This window comes from Mus caroli, chromosome 2, assembly GCF_900094665.2.
Source record: "Mus caroli chromosome 2, CAROLI_EIJ_v1.1, whole genome shotgun sequence".
Taxonomy (NCBI): domain Eukaryota; kingdom Metazoa; phylum Chordata; class Mammalia; order Rodentia; family Muridae; genus Mus; species Mus caroli.
The window spans coordinates 84,566,733-84,580,953 of NC_034571.1; the positions used below are offsets into that span (position 1 = coordinate 84,566,733).

The 14,221-nt window shown below is 45.2% G+C and overlaps 1 protein-coding gene across 4 annotated transcripts in view; it reads right to left on the reverse strand.

The window, feature by feature from the left end:
• The window catches only part of Ptprj (protein tyrosine phosphatase receptor type J), a 146,257-nt gene that overhangs the window by 7,460 nt on the left and 124,576 nt on the right, over positions 1 to 14,221 (reverse strand). For all 4 annotated transcript variants that reach the window (XM_029472508.1, XM_029472499.1, XM_029472513.1 and 1 more), the window contains exons 11-21: positions 11,862 to 11,993; positions 10,035 to 10,245; positions 9,800 to 9,924; positions 8,804 to 8,891; positions 7,581 to 7,622; positions 6,756 to 6,764; positions 6,563 to 6,650; positions 4,872 to 4,962; positions 3,241 to 3,314; positions 3,013 to 3,147; positions 1,245 to 1,364 (exon numbers count right to left, since the gene is read on the reverse strand). In XM_029472508.1, the coding sequence (XP_029328368.1) occupies positions 1,245 to 1,364; positions 3,013 to 3,147; positions 3,241 to 3,314; positions 4,872 to 4,962; positions 6,563 to 6,650; positions 6,756 to 6,764; positions 7,581 to 7,622; positions 8,804 to 8,891; positions 9,800 to 9,924; positions 10,035 to 10,245; positions 11,862 to 11,993 (1,115 nt within the window). The remainder of the gene's footprint in view (positions 1 to 1,244; positions 1,365 to 3,012; positions 3,148 to 3,240; positions 3,315 to 4,871; positions 4,963 to 6,562; positions 6,651 to 6,755; positions 6,765 to 7,580; positions 7,623 to 8,803; positions 8,892 to 9,799; positions 9,925 to 10,034; positions 10,246 to 11,861; positions 11,994 to 14,221) is intronic.

The following is a 14,221-nucleotide window of genomic DNA, read 5'->3' on the forward strand; positions in this document are numbered from 1 at the left end:
GACATAATGACGGTATACCCTACACAGCCCAAGTGCATAGTAGGCTGTACTATCCAGGTTTGTGTGCGTACAGTCCATGATGTTCACACAGGCACATTTCTCAGAACACATCCCTGTCAGTCAACAACATGTGATTATACTTTAGATCATTTCTAAACCATTTATATTACCTAGTGTATTTTTAAATAGTTGTAATATTGTATGGCTTAGGGAATGATGAGCCTAAATGCACATGTTAAATACAAAAACAATTTTTACTCTGAATAAGTTCCATCTGGGTTGGTTGAATTCACAGCTGAATGACACAGTGGGGGTAAAAGGAGCTGGCTGTAGGTCAGCTCCACGTATGGAATCTAAAAGCTCGATGGTGACACAGTTTGCATGTAGTCAGAGTTTAGCTATCCAGTCTCCAAAAGCTAGCTATGCATGTGGCTTCAAAACTGTTCAACCTCCACAAATGATACTGACAGTATGATTTAAATGTACTCTGAGCGTGTATGAAAATATCAAAGAACATGTAATAGTAATAAAGTAGAAGACACTGGACATATATATACCCAAGGGAAATGGAAACAAACACAGAGCTTACTCATCTATTAGAGGAGCTTCTAAATAACCAATCTTGTGAGAATAAACAATGCTGAGACTGAGCGCTGTGGCTCGTGAGCCCACTCCGGAACTCCACATCTTGTCTTCATGTCAAAGACTCAAACTTGAGCTCACCAGATGAAGAGATATGACCATCTGAGGCCCTTGCTATGAGCTGGAAAACGTTAAACCCGTTTGCACACTCAGTTGGTGTTAATGGTGACTCAGAACATTTTCTCTACTTCCAAAGAAAAAGAGACTCAGCTTCTAGAATGTCTGTGATTTAAGTGGATTTGGTTTTGTAACTTAGGGGGGAAAGGGAGGACAGTGCATGTGCCCTGGAATCTGAATCCTGGAATCAATACAAACTGTCCCTAGCAGTAAGCAACCCCGTGCACGTCCCCACCCAGATGACACAAAGGCCTCCTGGGAAGCAAAGCGCCATTGCCATGCTCTTAAGACTCATTTATTCAGAAAGGACACCAAAGTCCCCTCAGGAAAGTAAAGCTGGGGCTCCTCAGAAAGCAAGCAGATATGGGCACTTTAATTCTGAAAAAAATAAAAGAAGCAAACAATGCTTTTCTCGGGCATCAAATATTAGTTATTCTCCGTATTAATAAATACCCATTGATTTTCTCGGATCAATCTTCACTTACATTTTTCACCACAAAATCTCTGATGGTCCATTCTGGAAGAACGACTTCTGATGTCATCGCCACAGTTATGTCCCCGTAGTTCTGAGCCTGCTTGGAAGGCCAGTACTCCTCACATTTGGTCTAGAACACAAGGTCAGGGATCACACATCCACCATCATCAAAACCTCGCAAGGAAAACCATGGAACTGTCATGGGGAACTAACTGCTCAGTCCCTTATCGAGGTCTGTTTGACCCAAACACAGAGATACACTCATGGACTAACAACTCAAAATAACATAAGTGGGTCTTTAAGAGAAATGATTCAGGTCTGTGAGGTCATTCAGCAGGTAGATCACTTGCTGTGCAAGCCTACAGGACTCACATCCCATTTCCAGAAACATCACATGGACCACATATTTAACCATGTATTTCCTGTGGCATATACACTCTCACACACATGTATACACATCATACACACAATATAATAAAAATAGATCTTAAGGAATGATGTCCGACAGGTTCCAGTTGCCACCTGGGACAGCAGCACTCATGGAGAACACCTGGCCACCAGCAGCCACACCATCGAGCTGTCAGAACCCTTCTCAATCAACAAGGAGACAGAAACATCCTGCAGACGACTCTGGTGGATAAGGAGGTGTGGGAATCACTGACTCAGGGACTCAAGAAAGGAATATGCACTTGGGGGTGGGGTGCAGAGGAGAGGGAGAGAGGGAGAGAGAGTAAATACCTTATTCTAGGCATAGGATCTCATGCCAACAATCTCATTACTTAGAAAGCTGAAGCAGGAGAATTGCTCTAAGTTCAAGTCCAACCTAGGCTAAGAGTGAAGCCCTCTCTCAAAAAACTAACAAACAAAACAAAACAAGAACCACTGATAGCTGGGGTATTGCTCAGTGGCAAAGCATGGCACACTGAGACACGTAGTGTGGACTCAGCCAAAGCCCCACATCCAGTCCCCAACACTAAATAATAATAGTAATTAATAACTCTCCATAAAGTAATATTAATTCTCATTCTTCAGGTACACAGTTTTTTAATTTAGCATGTGTTTTTTCTCATCTCTATTTAAGGAAATGTGAGATTTTTATTCCCAGAACAGATCCTCCTTTCTGTGACAGAAATGGCAGGAGAGTCCCAGGCCACACAGGAAGAGAAGGGGCTGCTGAGATGCACCTGGAGATAACTCTGAAAATCCGAGATTTAGGAGACCGCACAGAGAGGCTTTATAGGCACAGAGCTGACGACAGACGACTGCAAGGCTTGCAGTGTCCACTGCACTAACCTCCGGTGTCCACTGCAATGCTCGCAGTGTTCACTGCACTAACCTCTGGTGTCCACTGCAAAGCATGCAGTGTCTGTCCACTGCAGCAACCTCTGGTGTCCACTGCAAAGCATGCAGTGTCCTCTGCACTAACCTCTGGTGTCTACTGCACTAACCTCTGGTGTCCACTACACTAACCTCTAGTGCCCACTGCAAGGCTTGCAGTGTCCACTGCACTAACCCAGTTCTACCCACTCATTAACTCCAGCAGCACAGAGTCAATCATAGACATCAATATGACCCCATAATGAAACATAATAAAAATATTCTTCAAGATATATTTAAATCTTCTATCTGAAAGCTAAAAATATAGAATATTTTCTAAGGATGAAAGTATTAATGTTTGGGAAGACATTTTTTAAATGCCTTTTTTAAAAGACAGATGGATTTCAAGATACCCTCTACCACAATAAAAATTAATTTATGAATATTTAAAAGACACTTACCCTTCCCTGCTCCACGCATTTGGTCAACATAACAATGGCATATACGTTTTTCTCCCAAACCATACGCCAGAAATCTTTCAAAGTGTTGGGTAAAGGTCCTTGTGTGGCAATAAAATCTTTCTTGGAATGGTAGCCCTAGAAATAGACAGCTCAGTCACCATCAAAGGCACAGACAGACACACTCCTCTTCAGATGAACCCTGGGTCGTGAGAACAGCCACCTACTTACAGGCATATAGTTGGCATTGATGTAGTCGTCTGTCGAATGGGTCTGGACTGAAAGTTTGACTCGAGAAATATCATCTGTAGCATTAAAAGAAAGAAAGGTCCTCATTCTATGCCATGCTTCAGGAAATTTGCAAGTAGGAAATTTTTATTAGTACAAACTGGCAGCCCATGGCTGCCATGCTGCTTCACAGATTACATTCGTGATCTCATTTGATCCCTGTGGACAGGCTGTGACAGTGACACAGAGAAGATGCACAACAGCCTTTGGAGACCTAGGACTGGAACCTAGGCAGCCTGACAGCCAAGCCTACATTCTCACCCCCTCAGTCTAAAGAAGCCCTCACTTCTGCAGCCTTGGGCATCTGCTCTGAGCAGAGCAGGTGCCAAGCAACCATATCCACACAACAAAACCATCCCACAAGCTTTCAAGATAAGGAGATCAGGAGTTTCAGAGACAAAGTAGCATTTCCAAGGCCTTCTATCTGGGGAAACAGCAGACAGAATGTGAACTCAGAGCCTATTCTACTATGGCAAAGAAGGCATCCAAGTTAACTTTCTCCTACAGCTTTAAAAAGTTGTTACTGGGATGGTGAGATGGCTAGGCCATTTAAGGTGCTTACTGACAAACCTGATGCCCTAAGTTTGATCCCAAGGCCCACATGATGGAGGGAGAGATTATTCTCTGACCTCAACTCATATGCTGTGGCACTGCCACACCCATACATATAGACAATCAATAAATTAAAGACTGATGAATAGATAGATAGATAGATAGACAGACAGATAGACAGATCAATGATGGATGGATGATAGACAGACAGACAGACAGACAGACAGATAGAATGTTGTGGATAGCCCTGAGGCTAATTATATTTGATGTTAATTCGTTCTCCGGTAAGTGGCTGTGAACAAGGAATGAGTCAGCACTCAGGTGATTTCCTGTAAATCTGCTTCCCACCTTAATTTGTAAAATAAAGGAGAGGTAATGATTGGGCAGAAAAAAAGGGAAGGTGGAGCAGAAGTTAGAGAGAGGGAAGAAAGAGAAAATGGAAGAGGGAGAGGACATAGAGGAGGAGGAAGAAAAGCGGAGCAGAAGCACATGGTCTGGAGAAACCGCAAGTTCTAAGGGGTCTCATAGATGTGGAAGATGGTAGTGTAGTGGAGAATCTGCCCAATCTAGGCACACAGCATGTATTCATATTAATTGAGTCCTGTTTTCATTGCTGGGCATATTTGGGTTAGAGATTTACCACAACATAGACAGATAAAGTTCTAAATTTGGAGTTGTAAAGATAGCTCCATCAGTGAAGTGCTTGCCATACAAGCCATGAGGACCCAGGTCCAAACCCTAGTACCCACAGTGCACCCCTATAATCCGTGTATTGGAGAAGGAGAAACAGGAGGGTCCTTGGAGCTCAATGGCCAGCTAATCTACTTGACTCAGCAAGATCCAGGTCTCAAAAATGAATGGGTGGGGAGGTGGAAAAGATCTGGGGGGAAAATGAGGGAGAGAAATATCTGGTGCTGAATGGTGGTGGAGATGCCAGGTGGGAATCACTGATTCCCATCTCTCTGCCATTCACAGTGTGATGGCCAGGAACAAGGGAAGACAAAAGGAATAAAACCACTCACAGGGCAGAACATTGTTGTAGCGGTTCTTCCCTCTGTTTTCGGCTATTTCAGCTGTATATTTAGGTAAACTTATCCCAATCAGCTTCAGGTCCTGAAAAAAAAAAAAAAAAACGAGTTGTATGTTTAATCGGAGCATGGGGTGCGGTCAAACTAAGTAGGAATGCAGAGGCAGATCATGTTAACTACTGTGACCTAGAAAGAGGTGCCAAGCATCTAACCTCCAGTACCTTAGAGTAGGCTCTCATAGGATATGGCCATGGAAAAGGCAATCAAGGTGAAGTCACTGGAATAGGGTAATGTCGTTATAGTATGGGTACAAAAGCTGAGATGAAAGGATGGACCATCTAGAGACTGCCGCACCTGGGGATCCATCCCATAATCAGTCTCCACAGACACCATTGCATATGCCAGCTAGATTTTGCTGAAAGGACCCTGATATAGCTGTCTCTTGTGAGGCTATGCCGGTGCCTGGCAAACACAGAAGTGGATGCTCACAGTCAGCTATTGGATGGAACACAGGGCCCCCAATGGAGGAGCTAGAGAAAGTACCCAAGGAGCTAAAGGGGTTTGCAACCCTATAGGTGGAACAACAATATGAACTAACCAGTACACACTGGATCTCGTGTCTCTAGCTGCATGTGTAGCAGAAGATGGCTTAGTTGGCCATCATTGGGAAGAGAGGCCCATTGGTCTTGCAAACTTTATATGCCTCAGTACAGGGGAACACCAAGGCCATGAAGTGGGAGTGGGTGGGTAGGGGAGGGAGGGAGGGAGGGTATGGGGGACTTTTGGGATAGCATTTGAAATGTAAATGAAGAAAATACCTAAAAAAAAAAAAAAAAAAGACACCAGACTCACAAGAGGACGCCTCATGGTGGTGATAGTGCAGACGGAAGCCATGCTTCCCCCAAACCAAAGGACAACTGGGCTTTCCAAAAGCTGGGAGACCCATGCAAGAATCTCCCCTAGAGGCTAAGGGGGAGCAGATCCCACTGACACTGTGATCTGGAGCCTCTTGCCTCTAGAACAGTGAGACAATAAGTCCGTTGTCCCCAGCTACACACTTCATGGGACTTAGCTAGGGCAGCACTTGAGACAAGAGCAGTGTAAGGACAAACATGACATAGCCAGACGCCTCCCATGGGATCTGAGGAATCCGGGAGGAGGCAGTGTCAGAATGAGAATGGATTACGATGGAGCTGTGGGCAGGATTGTAGGAGTGCTAGAGCAGACAGCCAAGGGCGCATCATGCAGGGGACAAGCACGCATGCACCTTCTGCACTACCACAGTTTCCTGGTAGCAGAGTCCCTAGTTTGAGGTAGCAGAGTCTAGAAGGCAAGAGACTGACAAACATGGTTCCAATAACCCTCCCAAGTCAGCTCTGACCAGAGCCGTGGCAGCCCCAGACCTCTAAACAGTACATCTGGCTTCTTTGCTGCTCATACAGCTTATTAGGGACTAGTTAATAATCCCCTAGCTTCAACCAACCACATCTGTCTCTCTGGATAATCTTCAGGTATCCACAAGACTAAACACAAACTCCACCAGAAGTAAAGGTCCCTGTGAGCTTCCTAGCCAACAGTAGTGCCCCAGAGGGTCAGACACAATCCTTTCTCCCCTCTAGGCTGCCTCTCGCCCAAAGCTTCACCCTAAGACAGACTGGCAGAACACAGAGTTAACAAAAACATACCTCATATTCCTCTGCAAACCCACAGTTAGAGTCAGCTTGCTGTTTCTTAAAGTAGGCCTCAAAATTCTCTACTCTGATTAACTTGGATCTAGGAAAGCAAAAAATAATTGTTGGGGTTTTTGTTTGTTTGTTTGTTTGCTTATTTCTCATTCAAAACAGAAAAAACAGAAGCTTTAAAAATGAAGCTACTCACTTTTTAGGTCTTCATCATAGAAAAGAAAAAGAAAAAAAAAAGGGACAATTAGAAAGATGTACTCGTTTTGGAAGGAAGCATCAACTCAAAAGAACAAAGCCAGCCATAGTGAGGGGTGTGGGCTGGAGATTAATACAATGTTATTTTAAAAGCACTGAAATGTGAACCAGGGAAGCAGACCTGTTCTATAACTGACCATACGTGTGACTTGATGACCTGTTCATTTTTGAAAACTGACAATTATCTATTGGTGGTGGGGTGCTGTGCAGACAGCTCAGTAGGTCAGAGCACTTACTACTACAGCTCAAGGGCCTGAGTTCCAATCCTCAGCACCCACATGTAAGAAGTGGTGTGGCCACATGCACCTGAAATCCAGTGCTCAGGTCGGGTAGAGACAGGAGCATGACTGAGGCTTGCTGGCTTCCAGCACTGCTCTCAATTTAGCAGGAACCCTGTCTCAAGTGAACAGAGCAATCATAGATAAAGAGTAAGATCCCAACATCCTCTCTGGCCTCTGAGCACGCATGGGGATGCATATGTGTGTGCACATGTACACCAGAGAGAGAGAGAGAAGGTACGCCCTATTTATTAGTAAAACTGAAGAACATGGGGTGGGGGACAAAAATAAAGGGAGCTTCAGGTAAACTTAATAAAACAAAGAGTCCTTGCAGAAAACAGCCAGAACTTCCATATGACTGTGGCCAATCTGTCAATCAGGGGAAATAACAGCTATTTCTATCAAAAAAAAAAAAAATGCTATAGATAGTCACTGAACAGACTGGGGGACTGAGAATCTTAAAATAAGTTTGTAACTCAGAGACTTACTTAATTTGAGAAAAGGACACTTCATTATTCTTGGCATCTGTCCTATTTTGGAAAAAAAAAAAAAAAAAAACAGGCCCATTAGACAATGAACTTCATCCTGCTCTGCCGCCTTTCTCGTAGCCACAGACACCTCTCTTCACAGCCTGGGGTTCAGGTAGGACGCTACGGCCTGCTCACAGCACTCAGCCCAATACATAGCCAACTCCCTAGTACCCCGACATCTAACAGGCCAAACAGGACATGCAAACTAGAAAAATCTGCAAACTTACTGAGAAGAATCAAAATCTAATCAAGCAACTTTTTGGAATTTCTGTGTGTGTGTGTGTGTGTGTGTGTGTGTTGTGTGTGTGCATGTGTTTACATTCCTTTATTCCATGTTCTGCTTTTTAGGGAACCATCATGTAAATTAATGCAAAGAAGTAGGGGCAAATCCTGATCCATCACAGATACTGTGAGGACCTGCACTGTTCTGTTGGCTCAGCTCTACCTGAAGCCAAAACACACTGCAGTTTAGGCAGTATGTCAAAATGGAAAGAATGCATGCCCATTGACCCAGTCACTACCCAGCTTGGAATTTAGCCTAGGAAAATAATCATGAGCACACCCATGTAACTGTAGTCAATAATAATTAAAATATCCAGTGAAATGGTTAAGTGAATGATGGTAAATACCAGGCAGCTACTCAAAACGATGCTGCAGTGAAGACCCCCATCAGGTTTGACATGAACAAAGCAGGACAGCCATCTCAGGTGTCATCTCAGGGTGATGACAAATCCAGGTACACAGAGCACTGTTCTCACTAGTTAACTACACCACAGGGTGGCGGTACAAAGAGAACGATGAATAACGTTGTCATGGAGTGAGACATTTGCCAGTGTCCTCAGCTCCTTAAGCTGGGCACTCATTCCCACACCACAGAGTGTCAGGGCTTCCAACCACGAGCAAGGATGGAACCTGAGTTCAAACTTGCCCAACTCTAAAATCCTATGAAACTCTTAACACATTCATAGAATCCTGACTTGAAAGTCGCATCCAGCAAGTCAGTGTAGGACTGACGCAGCTGGGAGGAGGTCAGAGAGGAAAGAGGACTGGCCAGGTGGTGACACTGTGAAGAACACAGGGGCTCTTTCAACTCTTCCCTCTGATTATACATATGGTGGCCATTCCTTATAATAGAAAGTTCCCTTCAACAGTAGCACCTGATGATTAATAAGCAATATCACCTTTTCTTTCTCCAGAAGATGAAGCCTCCCACAGCTGTGATGGCCAGGGCACCAAAGATACATCCGAAGACTGCTCCACAGATGACACCTGGGGAAGACCCCAACAGAGGGATTTCAATGGGTGTTCATGAAGGGCCATGTGCTACACCCACAGCCAGCCTGCCCATGCAGGATTCAGGGAGTGAGGGAGTGTGTGCACACTGGGAACAAGTAAATATCTTTGGATGAAAAAGTAGAACAGCTTTCAGGGCTGATTTCTTCTCCCTTCACCCATGAGAAGGATGGTCCTGGAAACAGCAGAGCCCTGACCTAGGTCTCTGTTCAGCTGCAAATGTGGGGACCTGAGCCAGCTAGATCACTGGTTTTTTTGTCACCTATGAGCAAAAGTACCTACAACACCATGCCCACCCTTTTTATGGGCTATTTAAGGGAAGGAGTAGGAATGCCCTGAAATTCGCTTCTGGGTAACCTGTTCTACTCGGTAGCTCTGAAAAGCAGACTAACAGACCAGTCAACTACCTGAGATTCCCACATATCTAGCTCTGTGATACTGGGTAGGAGGAACACCTCACAAGGAGTTTAAGGCTAGAATTTCAGACCTGCATTTAAGCCACTGTGTAACACTGGGCACACCCCATCTCTAAGCCTTAGAAGCCTTATTTCTAAGCAGAGCTTAGACAAGACAATTCCTGTGGCTCCTTCTAATGTGAACATTCAAGGACTCTTAACTAACTCACACAAGTCCACAAATGACTCCTAGAAAGCAAAGGCCTAAGTAATCTGAAGAAGTGTGACCAGTTTAGAGGAGAAGTGGGGAGCTGTTCCTTCAAGCACCCCAGAGTGGGGAGCTAGGCTGACCCCAAAGACCAAGGGACATGTCCATTTCAGAGAGCCAAAATCCTCCACCCTCTGAGCCACCTGAGAGAGGGGCATGGTCAGCAGGTTTCTGCAGACACAAGACACAAAATCCACGTCAGGGCTTTTGTTTCACTCTACCTGGATCTTGGGGCAAGAACACGGCCTCTGAATATGGACTGAAAGACACATAGCTCTCATCCCCATTGATGAGGCCGACATTCTGAAGATTGTAGGAAATATTGGTAAAGCCAGCAACACAAGCCCTGTGGGGAGACAAAGGAGAAAATAAGGTGACTGAGGTGTATCTACCACCATAGTACACAACCTGACATTCACCAGGTTCAGAAGGCAACTGCAAGGACCCAGATGTTACCGGTAGGAGCCCAGAGGCTCCAGCCTCCCGTTGTAGTAGCCGAGGGTAGTGGATTGGTTCCCCACATCAATTTCATAGTTCAAGACTTCAGACAAGCCCTGAGACTGTCTCTTCTCTTCTATTCTTATGAGGTATGTGACATAAGTATCCGAGGCTCCCCTTTTGAAATCCTCATACGTGTACTTCAAAACATCTGCAGAAGGTTGGGCAGCTAAGAAAGGAACACAGAAGGTAAATGATGAGTGACAGCAGAAAGGCATGTGCCACAACATGGCTGCCTAATGACACAGGTGCTGAGCAATAGTAGCCAGCAGCCACTGTCTCTCCAGCAGCTCTAGGAGCAGGAGAGCACTTAGGACTTGGCTTGTACCACCTCATCTCTCTGTCAGGAGTCACTCACAAAAGCTTGCGGCCCCTATTCTCAAGCAAGAATAACAAAGTACAGAAAGCTAGCAGAGACCTGCCCCCAAAGCAGGCTGCCCACACTGTGAAGCTGGAGTTCCTGACCTCCTAGCCCAAGATCCTGAGTCCAGCTGCTGCTGACTCAACTGTGGTGACTGGTCTGGTCACCGCATAACAGGGTCTCTTTCATTCAGCATGGGTCTGAGTTTGCAATTTGTTGAGAGCAAATTCAATGATAAAGGGCTGAGAAACAGACTCAACGGTTTTAAAAGTCGGGGGAAATGCCGAGTTTTGTTGATTTGTGTTCATAGGGATGCAGGTGCATGTGTGTGAGCTACTTTGCATGCATACGTGTCTATGTCCTCTATGTGTGTGGAAGCCAAAGGATAAACTCAGGTGTCATTCCTCAGGCACCTTCTCCTTTTTTTCTTCTTTTGAGTCAGGGTCTCTTTCTCTCTCTAGCCTGGAACTTCACCAAGCCAGCTTTGCTGACGCCCAGACATCCTCCCAACTCTGCCTCCCTGGCCCCGGGGTTACAAGGTCATATCACAATGCACAGTTTTTCATTTAATATAGGTCCTAGGGATTACATTCAGGGCCCGTGCAAGGCAAGTACTTTACCAACCATGCTAACTCCCTAGGCCTGGTTTGTGTGAAACCAGGTATCATGCTGCTATCTGAGCTGTCCTCAGAGCATTCCCGTCTTACTACCACAGAGTTGCCATCCAATTCCCCTCTTCCACCCAGAAGATGCCCTCAGAATACCCCAAGTAATCTTTTTGCGCTTGCTTTCAAGGGCACATCCTCCTAAATTGACTGGTTATGGCCTAGGGTCCAAATCCAGCCTCAGAGTTGGGTAAATCAACTGTGGGATGGGCCCTCTTGTCTCTCCTGCATCTTCTGTAATGTTTCCATACCACCACAGAGGTGCTGAATAGTTGTGACAGAGACTTCAAGGCCAGGGCAGCTTAAGGTACTTCCTATCTGATCCTTGAAAGCACCAGGTAAACAGCTGCCCTCCCTGTTGGTGCCACCGATGTACCTCAAACCACAGTGGTGGTTTGAATGAGAATGGCCCCAGAGGGTCATGTATTTGAATGCTTGGTCCCCAGTCAGTGGAGCTGTTCAGGAATGACTAGGAAATGTGGCTTTGTTGGAAGACATGTGTCATCGATGTTTCCAGTATGAGTGCCAGTGTGTGCCCCAGCCCCTCTGATTCCTAGCTGTAGATCAAGATGTGAGCTCTCAAATGTTCCTGCCACTGAGCCTTTGCTCCGCCATCATGGCTGCTAATCCTTTGAAACAGTAAACCAGCTAAACACTTTGTTTTATGAGTTGCTTTGGTCATGGTGTTTTATCTCTGCAGTAAGAAAGTAGCAAAGACAGTTCCATCACACGGGTTAGCCCATGCTGGACACTTCTTACCTTCCCCGGTGGTGAGAATGACAGCATAGGCTTTGATAGGTCCATGGCTGGCTTCAAACCCGCTGAACTTAACCTTTACTGAATTGTGACTGACCGATGTAATATTAGGGGATCCATCCGGAGTAGGTGGGTCTAAAGCAATATGAAACAAAACAACCACTCAACATTTAAAACCAAAGAAGAAGAAAAACTACCAGGCAAAGAACATGCTCCAATGCCCTCTACAGAATATGCCTCTGCCTGGGAAGATCTATCCATGCTCAAGAAGACCTGCTCCTGTATAGGAAGCTATATACAGAGCTCATCTAAAACACATCCCAAAGTAAGAGGCAGGACAGGAATAAGTACCGTGCAGAGGCCTAGATCCTGAAGAAGGCCGGGTGACAGTGACACCACAGATACCCCCAACATTTACCATCAGCTCTCCAGCTTTAACTAGTCAGGAGGGACCTCACACTTCCCACCCTAAGCCTGGCAGCAGCAAACTACGGGACCTTACCCACTGCTCCTCTTGAATGCTAATCACAGGCCCCTTCACATCCCTTATCCTCAGCACATACGAAGCAAGCAATAAACCCTGGTGAAGACCTTCCCCAACTCTCCTTCCTCCAATACTTCTTGACCCAAATAAAATGCAAGTTTGAATTTAACATGTGCTAAACGTATACCCATCCTCTGCATACGGAAGCTCCCGATTAAAAAGTAAGAATCACTGAGTAAAATGGTGTCTATGTATGGCTGGATCTGGTCAGCTTATTCCCACCCTCCACCACCATCTATCGTTGTTTGTTTTCATGTAGCCCAGACTACCCTGAACTCCCTATAATAGCCAAGGTGACCTTGCACTTCTGATCTTCCTGCCTCTACCTTCCATGTGTTAGGATTACAGGTATGTGCTACCACACGCAGTTTTTACAGTGCTAGATACTGAACTCAAACTTTTGTGCATGCGAGGCAGCAAGTGCTTGCCAACTGAGCTACAGTCCCAACCCAGAGATATTAGTTCGGATGAGCTCCTGTGCTCTATGCCAAGTGCTATCCTCAGCCATGGAAGCACAGACTTAGGTCTCTGCTCTTCTGCAGCTTATACACAGAGATGACACCATGGAAAGAGGAGCTACAAAGTGGGACAGAACATAGTCACTGTTCCTGCTATGTTCTACACAACCAAAGTGATGCGCCACAGGGTAGGGTACCGCTGTGTACGACACAATTTAAAGAGCCCCATACAGACTGTTTTCCTTAAGATTTTACAGTACACAACCTGAGCAGCCATATGTATGGTCTTCAATGCAGAATACACAGCACAGCAGTCCTGGAAGGCGAGCACTGCTTCTCCTTTCACAGCTGAGGCTCTTAGCAAGGTTAATTACGTGACTGGTACACGGGAGAAACAGAACTCAAACCCGGGTCCACCTTATCTATTCTGAGCCTCTGTCTATAACATACCTCAACCACTTTCCAAGTCAGGTCCCTGCAGGAAGAGACTCTCTTAGGATAACCACTGATGCTTTAGAGACTGCCAGCAATATTTTTATGCCCTTAAGAATATTTATCTAAGTGCTGGGAGGCAGGGGCAGGTGGATTTCTGAGTTCAAGGCCAGCCTGGTCTACAGAGTGAGTTCTAGGACAGCCAGGGCTACACAGAGAAACCCTGTCTCGAAAAACCAAAAGTAAATAAATAAATAAAAAATAGCTAAAAGTCAAAAATCACAAAGGTGGATATACCACCACCACCCCATGGCCTGATCTAAAACACAAGTTTGGCAAAGACAGGGGAGCACTGGACAGACAAATTAAAACCAATTCTTCCCAAACAGGGGGGTGGGGGAAGAGGAGAGAAAGAAAATGAAGGAATATAAAGGACTGACAGGAAATTAAAGAGTGGGGAAGGGGGTCTCTATATAGTGTGTGATCTTTTCTTCCACTAAAGCAACTCAGGCTCTTGTCAATAGATTCCAGGGAAGTGAGTCCCTACATATACAATAATGTTGTTGCATTTAAGTTTCCTTCCCTAAACTCGGTGGTCATATTATATGGCTATCTTTGGAAGAAAAAGAGAGTCCTTATCTTGAAGTAATCCATGTGGAATATTTATAAGTAGAAATGGTCAAGTGTGTTTCAGAGTCTTCCTCCCATTATCAAGGAGGACGGAGGGGATGGAAATGTGCTGAGGAGTGGAGCAGCCGAGAGCTGACAAGTGTCCCACGGACATGGCTCACCTACTGTCTAGACTGTGGATATAGCTGAACATTTCTACAAAATGCCTTTCTAGATTCAATAATGGAACTCCCTACTGTAAGAGAGAGAAGGGGAAAAAGAAAATAGAGAGAAAAAGGGAAGAAAAGGGGAGGGGAGGG